This window comes from Panthera onca, chromosome A3 (genome assembly GCF_046562875.1).
Source record: "Panthera onca isolate mPanOnc1 chromosome A3, mPanOnc1 haplotype 2, whole genome shotgun sequence".
Taxonomy (NCBI): Eukaryota; Metazoa; Chordata; class Mammalia; order Carnivora; family Felidae; genus Panthera; species Panthera onca.
Genome location: NC_138341.1, coordinates 135249272 through 135260991, shown reverse-complemented (window position 1 = coordinate 135260991; position 11720 = coordinate 135249272). Strand labels below are relative to the sequence as shown.

The following is an 11720-nucleotide window of genomic DNA, read 5'->3' as shown; positions in this document are numbered from 1 at the left end:
TAAATTCCATGTGAGGGAAATCATATATTTGTCTTTCTCTGACCGGCATTTTGCTTGGAATAATATTCTCCAGCTCCATCCATGTGGTTGCAAATGGCAAGATTTCATTCTTTTTGATGGCTGAGTAATGTTCCCTTGTACATATACACCACATCTTCTTTATCCATTCATCAGTCGAAAGATACCTGGGCTGTTTCCATAATTTGGCTATTGCCAACAATGCTGCAATAAACACGGGGAGGGGGCATGTATCCCTTTGAATTAGTGCTTTTGTTATTTTTGGGGTAAATACCCAGGAGTGCGATTACTGGATCACAGGGTAGTTCTCTTTGTAACTTTTTGAGGAACCTCCACCCTGCTTTCCGGAGCGGCAGCACCTGATTGCAGTCTCACCTACTGGGCACGAGGGTTCGAAGGGGAGAGGTGTGTTTTAAAAAGGAAGCATAGGGCGCAGGTCACTTCCATCTATCTATTCAGCCAGTTTTCATTCGGGATCGGAGACAGCCATAGGGTGCAGGAATTCCCGAAGTTTTGCTTGGTTTTAATGAGAAAAAACCCACACACGCACACCCAGCAAAGAAATGTAAAAAGCACGCGAGCGTATACAAAGCACAGAGAGAATAAAAGGTGGCTTTGTCATCCAAGCCTCTTTCCTCAGAGACAGTGCCTGCTAACAGCTTGGAGGACGCATCTGTGCATTTTAAAAGCATGCACGTATCATGAAGGCATGTGCAAGGGTGTAAGTTGTTTTATATAAACAGAGTCGGACTCCACACGCATAGCTGTTTTCACTCAACTGTGTACTGGGCAACTTCCCACTAATTCGTATGTGACAGTTTGTTTACGTTCTTCTCCAAAAGTAATAAACGAGGTTGCAGCGCGACCCTCGTTGACTTAGGAATTCTTCTATGGAACCTGTCTGGGGTTTTCAAATGTGGATCATCTCCTTTTTTGAGGGGCGTTCTTTTTGCTTTATAGACACTCTTAGAAAACTAAAGATAGTAATCCATTCTTCTGTATATGTAGCCAATATTTCCTCCCATTTTTTGGTTCACTTTTTAAAAATTTTCTTCTTCAAGAAGACGCCAAAGACATGTGTAAGGACGTTTGCTGTGCAACGCTCAGAACGGCAAACATCTGAAACGATCCAGCACCCGGAAGCGCAGAATGGATCGATCGGCAGTTTACTCACACGACCGAAGAGTATGCAGCTGTGAGAACAAACGTGAGCGGTACACGCCGTGTTGAATGAAAGCCAGACCGGAACCGCAGGTGTGCGCATGAAGTTCAAAACCAGGCCAAAGTGACCTGCGATGTTAGAAAACAGGATAGCGACTGGAAGGAGGCACACGCGGGGCCTTCTGGGTTATGGATGATGTGCTTTTCGATCTGAGCAGTGGTTACGAGGGTGTCTCCTTTGTGAAAATGTAACGAGGCTTCCCCAGTATTTATGGCATTTTCTGTACATGTTCTACTTCAGAAAAAAATGCAAAATAAACCAACAAGCTAATGACAAATAGTTTTTTAAAGTGAATCAGATAAAGATGGCCAGGGAGACGGCTTTTAAAAACAAATTCGGGGGGCCCGGGTGGCTCAGTCGGTCGAGCGTCTGCCTTTGGCTGAGGTCGTGATCTGGTGGTTCGCGAGTTTGAGCCCCGCGTCGGGCTCTCTGCTGTCAGTGCGGAGCCTACTTCGGATCCTCTGTCCCCCTTTCTCCCTGTCCCTCCCCCACGCTCTCTTTCTTAAAAATAAACAATTTAAAAAAAAGTTGTAGGGTCAAATATATTTAAAAAAAAACACAACAGATTATACGAAGAGTGCTTACTCTCTGTTAATGCTGCGCTGAACGCCAGCCCCGTAGGTATCGTCCCCAAGTATCAGCTTCCCGTTTTACAGATGAAGGGAACGCAACTCAGAGAGGTTGAGAGCTTTCTCCAGGGCCCCACAGCCTAGAAAGGGGCTGGCTGAGACTCAAACCCAGGTCTGTCCGTCTAGAGTCCTCTCTGGTGCCCGCACTGAACCCGTCAGTGCGGTCTACACAATCGTAGCGGGTGGACAAAGGTACTTCTGTGCAAGGGACGTGGAAAAGAGAACGAGCAGGTGGGGCTGCACTCGTGTAGGCAAAGAAGGGCACCGAGGGACTCCAGGGTTCCAGCCGAGGCCAGAACGGAATGGCACCTTGGATGAGACCCCGCGGAGGACGGGGGATGGTGCGAAGCGCTTCCTCACTTAGCAGATGCGAGTGTGGCCCCAGCAGCCCTGCCCCGGCCTCACGTCCACCTTCAGTGAGGAAGGTCAAGGAGCAAGGGCACGGAGAGGGCGCCACAGGGGGCCGGGAGGCGGGAGCAGTGACACAACCGCCTTGCTGCTCACCAGCCGGGGTGGGGGTGGGGGGCGGCTGGCAAAGCCTGGGCACTTTTCCAAAAGAGTTTTCAAACCGTTTCAGGGTATGTGGCTAAGAAAGGCACGTGCTCAGTACTGCCACAAAGAGAGACCAAACCATTTGAAAGGCAAATACACGTATTTGTAAACACAGCATTTTATTAACAAAATGTTTACACCCTTCTTACAATGCAACAAACTTTGGAGTGATTTAGCATGTTACGCGCTATAAAAGTTGATTACAGAATACTCAAGCTAAAGCAATACAGTTCAATAAAAGTATGCCAAACCTACCACTGCTCGCAAACTACCTTCTACCAGCGTTACGTAGAGAAAGAAAAATCTCACAACAACAAGAAAAAAATCAAAAGATCTGGTTTTCTTTTGTCAGCGTCTACAAACGATACAGACATCATACGGTTCACATGTAGACTTAGGTCCAGCCCAAGGTATACACTGCAAAAATAAAGTCTTCGACGTCCGTACGAGCTTGGCCATCCCCCCGACAGTATTCCATCACGGGCAATCAAGCGATGTGTCATGCGGTGAAGCCACGGCTATAAATGCAGGCTGTTTATAGTGCTACAAAGCAGTCTAAGCTGTAAGCAACTTAATTGTGTGTGTGTGTGTGTGTGTGTGTGTGTTTTCATAATAGATGCTAGTATAGAAAGGCACAAATATCTTACTCCTTGCATCGGGTCTTGAAAAGGCATGACATTCTTAGGAGAAATGAGAGTTGCTGGTATGACAGCATAGCTTCTATTTGTTTATTTTTTTGTTCGTTTTTAAAAGTCGAGGCTCATCTCCACAGCTGTTTCTCTTCAAGACTTTAGACGTGTGTTTCCACACGCTTTCCCAAACGCCCTGTCACAAATTACGCAGCGTTCTGACCAACTATCTCATCACCGACTCTAAAACCCATCCTGCCACTCAGTCGTGTTGCCACTGTCCGCCGTGCTTTCCATCCCCTCTCTGGAAGCATGGGAGCCCCTCACCTAGAATTATCCAGCCTATCCACCAGCACTTGCTGGACGTGGCGGGCGCAGCCCACTGCCAGGCAGCCCCGGGAAGGGCGCCACATGCACTAAGGAGGCGGCCGGTGCCCTGCGTCCTTAAGGGAGAGCCCACCGCCAAGTGAGAAGAAGAGAAGTAAGGCAAGAAGTCTGTTTCGATCACAGAGAAGGCAAGACATCAATTCTTAAGAAGGTCAGAGGCATGATTGACAATTATGTGAATGACTCATCAAGCGAAATGATGGAAAGACTGAGCTGGAGGAGAGTAAAAAAAGAAAAATCTTTTCCAGGGCAATACAGCTCTGTCTACACAAGACAACAAATGGTTTAAACATGGAGCCACCCGTCAGTTGCTCTGACTGGCCACCTGCCGATAACTCCACCGCCCGCGCCCAATCGACCAGGCACCCTGACATCACGTGCGTGGCCCGCACGAACACAAAGTTCCATCAACTGCGTAATAACCTCATATGCGAAGTCGGCAGGGGCACACAAACTTCAGCCTTGTTTTCAAAATGTTTCAGGGGCTAAAACGGACCGTTCAAGCACAAATTTGATGAGAAACGTGATCAAGCCCAAATGATACTAGAACGAGGCCCCAGAGCGAAATGCCCGCCCAACAGTGTTCCAGAGTGGGGGTGGGTGTGCCGCCTGCCACGCGGCCAGCCTGGGGAGCCGGTGGGCTCGGACTCGCCCTGGCGAAGGAGGCGGGCTCCCCTTTTCCACAACCCGACACAGGATGCGCGAGTTTCCTGGACAATTTCGGTTCCGCGTGAAGATGATCGGCCTTGTGCACAGTATGCTGTTTGGACAGAGCTCCTTCAAACTGCTGCCTTAAACAATTCGCTTCCAGAAACAAGGACAAGTTCCTGAATCAAGAAGTGGCATGAAGACCAGCATGTTTTGTTTCCGCTGCGTGATTAAGGGGAACAGGAAGACCTGCAGTTCAAGACTGCCAGTTAAAGAGGGCTTTTTCAAAAAAATCATTACTACCTTTCCCGTTCATTAGCTGAATTCTGGGCCCTTGGGTTCCCATGCATGGAAAGCCACCCCGATTTTTGTCTGTTTCATTTATGAAGCATGTGGATGAGGTACGGGGCACCATACACATTTGAAAATGAACTAGCAATAGACGCTGTTGCTGTTGTTAAGTGTGTTCAGACTCCATGGCTTTAATTCCAGTGTCCGCTGATGACACGTCCTCATCTCACCATCTAAAATATTCAATGCAATAAAAGGAGAAGATGGAAGGGTTAAGATTTTGCTTTTTATTAAACTTCGGAGCCCTTTCGTTTTGAGGCCAAAAATATCCTAGCATCTGTAATTGATTACACTCTAAAAGGAAAGAACACAGATATTAGTTATTTCTGATGGCGCAGACCATCAAATTAAAGTTGATCTATGCCGACTGGAAGTCCTTCTAGATTTGGAAAGTAAATCATTTTCCTATATACTCAGAGAATTCTGAAGGACAGACGGAGAAATATGGGGATTCTGTTTTATTCGTTTACTTTCTTCATTACGTCTAATGAAACTTCATCGCATGAGGTCTCTCTTATCATTCTCTTAGATTGAACAAGTAGAGGCTCCTGAAAAATGTAACACCCTTCTAATATTTTAGAGACCTTCATTTGCACACAAAACAGGACGAATGCCCCCAGAATGCCGTTCATGCTTTTTTGCAAATCAGATCATCAAATTGCCTGGATTTCTATTCCTGGAAGTCAAGACAAGTAACTCTGCTGTCCAGAAGAACTGGCAGAGGTCGTTTCTTCCACTCCTCAGCTGAATTTCCACCCCACGCCCCTTTTCTAAAACTACGCAGTATAACGCGTAGCTCTCGGATAAATCTGTTGCTCGGACTGTTTTTTATAATAGCACCACAGGGGTTAAAATAAGTCTCCTAAACATTACCTTGCGTCGCTATTGAACTTTTGGTGTACCAAGCTAACTGAAGGCAGGTACACAGTAATAGCTGGCTCCTTAAAGGTCCCTTCCATTGCTTCCTTTAAAACACACTGGAACCGTTAAGAGGTAGAGGGACTCCTGAAGTCAAAGAGCAAACCCAAGTCGTGCTCCTAGTCCCCTTGAAACAAATTTAAATGAGGGAGATTTCCCACAAGCTCACACCATCTAGCTTATGGCTGCCTTTAACTTGCATCATTATGGAGGTGGGAGGAACATTTACAGACTACAGGGTTTAGAGCCGAGAGCCAGGGGCGCCTGGGTGGCTCAATCGGTTGAGCGTCCGATTGGGCTCAGGTCATGATTTCACGGTTCGTGGGTTCGAGCCCCGCGTCGCGTGGGCTCTTTGACGACAGCTCAGAGCCTGGAACCTACTTTGGATTCTGTGTCTCCCTCTCTTCTGCTCACGCTCTGTCTCTCTCTCTCAAAAATAAATAAACATTAAAAAAAAAAAAAAAAAGAGGAGTGAGCCAGCCTGAGTTTGTGGGCTGTCTCTCCCCCCCCACCCCGCCACCACAACCTTCTAAAGCAGGTGCCTAGTAGATATCCGAGGGCTTTCAGTAACTTTTCCCCAGAAGGAGAGGTTTCTCTCAGTACTCATACCGGTTCTTGCAAAGACGTGAATGTGTGAGGGCCCATACCGGGCTCCTATATCTTATATGACCAAGGGGCCATGAAGCATGTTCTCAGTGTGCTCTGGAAAAAAAAGAAAAAAAAAGGAAAGAAGAAAAAAAACCAAACCCAACCAGAAACAAACGAGGGGAAAAAAACGCTTACAAGAGTTTACAGATCTTTAGCATCTCACCCGCAGAAGGTAACAGGTGCCTACGACCATGAACAAATGGCTTTCCGAGCTCTGAGGCTAACTTGCCAATTAGTGCCGTGTAACCTGAATCCGACCTGGCCGTTTGAACACAGTGCCGTGAAAGTACAGATATTTCGGTCTGACATCTCCAGGAAAGCCATGCAAGCTACCTAAAGGACATTTGCGTTACTTTATCTCCCAGAGTTTAATTTAGAAGGTCTCCTAGACCTGTTTTCCTTCTTGAGAACAGAAAAAAAGAAAATACAAGACTTAGAAGTTCTCAGATTAAATGTGGTCTTCTTTGCCTTTTTAATATATTGAAAAATAATGAGAATCGATCACCTCGAGAAGGGCACCAGCCCACGCAAAGGGGGGGCCGGGGGGAGGTCAAGCCTCTAATACAAACGGCTCGATCCTCCAGATACGGGAGGCGTCCGCTTCAAACAAAATCATAGATGGGCAACAAGGAGGTGTGTTATTTTAAAAGAACTAAATCTTTCAGTTGCTGTGCGTGGCACTCGGGCTGCCTGCGGCTGAAAAGCAGGTGATGGAGGTTTCATTTGGAACCAGAAGGGCTTCCAATAGGTACTTCTCCCTAATCACTTCTTACAGAGAGTTTAAAATGAAGGACACTTAATCATACTCTTACTTTATGTTCTTTTAATCACCAAATGATGGCTAATTAGTTATCATAGAATCAGAAAAACACTTGTGTGAAAGGAGAGTTCTGGAGACCGATGGTTCCTGGGACTGGACACCTGCAAAAGAGCTCATTTCAATTTCTCTGAGAGGAATCGATATACACTTGCAGCTAATTAGTGCTTTTTCTCCTTCCAGTCCCCAAAGTTTTTTCAAACGGCCCTTTGTCAGAAGGGAACCAAAAAGAAGATTTTTAGAGATGGGCTGTGTCTCAATTCCTTTGAAATCTAGTTTTTTTCCTCCTAAGACAGAACAACAGAGAACGTACCAAATGTGTATCAGATCATTGCTTGGTCAGGTCGTTAATCCAAAGTGTGTTCAAAACAAAACACCGCTTCTGCCCCTAACATTCCTCTTTTGTATCACACAAGCAAACAAAACAAATGGAAACATTTCCCCCGTTTTCATGGGGTATGGACCACACGGATCTCAGATAAGAATCTGCTGCTGAGCAGGAAGGTGACAACCACGGGAGGAGCAGGGTCTCGTCCCTTCCCGAGACGGTCTGATGGAAACGAGGAGGAAGGAAGGAGGCACTGTCAGCATGGAGCCCGACGCGGGGCTCGAACCCACGAACTGTGAGATCGTGACGCGAGCCGAAATCAAGAGTCAGGAGCCTAACCGACTGAGCCACTTGGGCACCCCACATCATCCATTCTCTGGATAAAACGCGTGGCTGCAACCCGACAGAAATGCCCTCGACAACGGGGAGGCGCATGAGAAGTCATGAAGAGAAAGCAGCTGTGGGGGGCTGAGAAGCTGGCCCTCTTTGGGCCGCATGCAGCCAAGGGCACAACAGGGAGGGGCGCCTCCCAGCGCCTCGCCGGTAAGAGGCACGGGACCGCCTTCCCCTGCGCACCCAGGCACCGTGAAATCACCGACAGGTCTGGAGGAAAAAAATGTGCAGGTCACAGACTTGCAGCATCCTTTGGCGGAAAAGCCAAAAAAGGGCCACGCGTGCATCGCCTCAAAGTTAGGAGTCAAGCAACCTTTGTTTCTATTTTGTTGGCCTTCGCGGAGAGAGAGGCCCAGCAGCGGGGATGTCAGGGACATACCAGGGCGTGGGCCAGATGTCCTGCCCCATCTGGATATATGGGAAATAAAGTTCACCGTCCCCTGCCCGCCCACTTCAGGTGTTAGGAGCCCACGCTTAGAACCGTGTTTTTCTCTCAGAGCTAACTGCACGGTGGGAAGGCAGCAAGAGGCTGGGAGGGCAGAGTCCACACGTATTTTAAACACAACGTTAGAATTTTCCCTAGCCACATTCCTTCCATATGATTTCAGGAAGAGAATAAATAATTTCAAATGCTTAAGATATTCACCAGGGAAGAGGGAATCGTTTTTTACTTAATCTGCGTTATAATTTTCCCATTAAAATCTACCCCTATCAAGTGGGGGGGGAGCACAGGGAAATAACAATTATTTTTAAAAGTTTCAACTGTTCAGTTTAAGGATAGCTCTGAAAACACAATTTAGTTTGAAATTCAAGCTGTTTCATTTCGTATTTAATCTTGTAAATTTCCTTCCCTTACAATACTCAGGTTGGAAGGGTGCCAAATTAGACCAGGAGCAAATTGTCACCAACTTCACTTCAGTGCTTTATTTTTAGATTATATTAAAAACCTCATTAGGCTCCCTGAGGGAAAGAGTGTTAACCACTAACAGAGGCAGGGGAATAAAGGAAACAGAAAGATAAGCTGGATTGTTAACAAGGAAAGCTCCCTTAAAACACTTGTCTGGGGTCGCTGTAAATGCTACGAGAAACTGATCGCCCAGACCAGGTGAAATGACGGGACCGTGGAGCTTAATCTTTTACCCCCAGGCTAGGAAGGGCTAGTCAGGCTTGTCAGAGTGGCATATGTCTTTATTGTGATTTCCGGATGGGGTGTGGAAGGGAGGGGTGCGTGGAAGGTGAGGCAGAGACATCTTTAAAGGCTGAGAGCCAAGCGCTCTGTGCCCTCGCACGACACGAACGTGCTTCAGAGTCTCCTGTGGACGGGCTGAAAAGTGGGCGGGCACACGAAGACACGGGGTGCAAGATTAAATGGAGTGCTGGAGGAAACATAGAGTTTATTCATGTATTTACATAATTTATAATCTTTAAGCAACGGTCTCATAAATATAGACTACAACTTTACATATGCTGAGCAACAGAGAACTGGCTTCCCCACCGTTTACACCGCTTTGCGCTCTCTCTTCTTCCTCTTTTTAAAACCACTGCTAGTCAGTTCCAACGTATGCAGTTTGGTTCATTCCAGGCACCTTCTCCTCCGCCACCGCCATCTTGATCGCGAGAGCGTTTTTAAAAAGGTGCCAGTAATGTATTTTGTGACACATACGGGACAAGGCCGGAATGCCAGCCTCGGGTGAGCCGTGCACCTGTTGGGACTGCATTGATTTGCTGGATGCGTCACGGGCTAAAGTCTTCAAGGAAAAGTGCTTTTGAGATGGGGGGGGGGGGGGATGGAGTCATTTCCATCGGGCCTATAAATAACCCACTCTATCTAGCTTCATATGATAATTGCCATCCCTCCGCTTACCGTCACCTACCACATCTTAAACGCTACGACTCCCCGTAGCGGCGGTAACGGGACGCCAAGGAAATTACAATCTCCACAAGGTCTTTTCTCCCTCGAGAACCACAAAAGTGCTAATTTTCCCTTTACAAATGTTACATAAAACCTTGATTACAAAACTACTCAACAGTTTGATCCTGCCATCCATACAATTACATGTTCCTTTTCCGCAAGGTCAAGTGATACAGTCCCTTCCTTTGCACAGCAGCCTCTACGGGATGGAGGTCCGCAGACTGAAATGGTACTGCTGCAGTCTCCAAAGAGGAAGCGGAACTGGCCAATTTCTCTGAATCCTTTTTGCACGAAGAAGACCCTAAACCGGCAAGGCGAAACCTGCCAGCAGGGCCCCCAGCCCTCCTGTTAACTCTCTGGACCACCTACTTCATCATCACCCAGTCCGGAGGCCGAGGCTCGGTCAGCAGCAGCTTCGCTGCGGCTCGGAAGGCTGTCTCCGGAGCTTGAAGCCCTTCCCGCCAGATGGTGGGCTGGCGTCGGCGGACGGAATTCTTCGACCTAGACAGAGAGGAGAGGAGGGAAGGGAACGAGCTTTAATTTTCCAATCGGTTGGTTCCCAGACGCAACGATTGTGCACATGCAGCTTGACAGGTTTCACTAGAGTAAAAAGGATTTCACAGATTTTCAATTTTTGATTTATAGAAAAGCTGCAAAGATAATCGTAGACAGCTGTCGCACGTCCTTCACCCGGGGTGTGCTAACATCTCCCATTCCCACGGACCACTTGTGACGATGAAGAATCCCATGCTGGCACATCTAACTAACTAACTAAGGTTCAGACTTTTATCAGATGACCGCGGTTCTTCCACTCATGTCCTGTTTCTGTGCAGGGGTCCACACGAGGATATCAACGTTGCATTTAGCAAAACCGTTTTTAATCAGAAAGAAATTACATGTTGACAAACGTTTTAATAAGCAGGGAACGTACGCACCCCGGTACACAAAATTCCACCATCAGAACATGCTGTCCCTCTGCCTCGGGGCAGAGCCACCCGTCCACAGACAGGTATGCACCCACACCTCTGGCTGTCCCCCTCCTTCGGCCCCGAGAGGGGCAGCCACGTGCGCGGTCGTCCACGTTGCTGCTCCCGCTGAACGTATTCTGGGGGCTGTTCTAGCCACGGTTTTTCACGGCTCGGAGCTACTGCACTGCATGGAGGCACCGGAATTTATTTAACCGCTCCCCTGTCGATGGATATTTAGTTTGTTTCCAACACTGTGATGGTATTAACAACAGTGTAAAGAATATCTCTGTGAACCGACGCGGAAGATAAATTAACAGGAGGGGAAGAACCGGGTCACGCTATTCTGCCCCTGGGTATTCATCTGACACCTACACCACATTCCCAGTGTCTATCTAGCACAAATGCAAGAAGGACGTGCACTTTAAGTTTGGACAGATGCCACCAAATTGCTCTCTGAAGAGGCTGTGCCACTTTATCCTCCTACCAACAACGCATGAGAATGAGCAGGTTTCACTTTACTGCTCCGTGAAGCATAATGTCAATTTCAGGAGCAACCTTAAATCGCCATCCACCCACCCAGACGGGAACGCAAGAGTTGCGTCCGTGCACGGAGGCCTTCCTGAGGCCCTCCCGCTTCCCAGCTCTCTCCAACACCTCCGACCCTAAAGTCAGTCAGGAGCCAGAAGCACGTTACTTATTTGCTTACGGAACTATGTTCCTTGAATCAGACCCTACGCTGTGCGAGGCAAAAGGTCCTGTCTCTCCATCTTTGTTTCTGGGGTCTGTTGAGCACACTACCGGGAACGGAGGTTATTTTGAAAGCATGGAATGAATGGATACGTGCATCTTTCTGCACGAACGAGGCTGAGGTGGAACCCGCCGCTCTCAGGGCCTTGGTCGCCAAGCCTGGAGCCTCCAGCAGGCCGAGCGGCCCGCAAATTCAGGTGGATAATACATGACATGGTGTCTACGCTGGAAAGTGTCCCCCAGAGCGTCCTACAGCGACTATTCAGATGCCTGTAGACACGGCTGTGAATAAACTGCAAATTTATTTACAAGCTTTACTGAAGCTTCTTGTTACACGTTTCCAATAAACGGATCGTGGAAATGCAGCTGGTGCTGCCACCTCTGAAACAGTCTTAGAAGAAAGTAGAGGAGAACATCTTCATGACCTCGGAACAGACCACGATCTCTTAAGTAGGAGCCAGAAAGTGCTAACCGTAAAGGGAAATAAGGATAAACCGGATTATGTGAAGGTTTATAATATAATATATTATATTAGGTATAATCACATATAACA

At 47.6% G+C, this 11720-nt stretch overlaps 1 protein-coding gene across 3 annotated transcripts in view; it reads right to left on the bottom strand.

Annotated features, from left to right (window-relative positions):
* Nucleotides 1–2521: 2521 nt before the first annotated feature.
* The window catches only part of RAB22A (RAB22A, member RAS oncogene family), a 56934-nt gene continuing 47735 nt past the window's right edge, over nt 2522–11720 (bottom strand). The window contains exons 7-8 of one of the 3 annotated variants that reach the window (XM_060621087.3): nt 9822–9953; nt 2522–8916 (exon numbers count right to left, since the gene is read on the bottom strand). In XM_060621087.3, coding sequence (XP_060477070.1) covers nt 9856–9953 — 98 coding nt within the window. In that variant the 3' untranslated portion in view covers nt 2522–8916; nt 9822–9855. Of the gene's footprint in view, nt 9954–11720 lie in introns of all 3 variants that reach the window. The other 2 variants (XM_060621090.3, XM_060621097.3) reach the window with 2 other exon arrangements.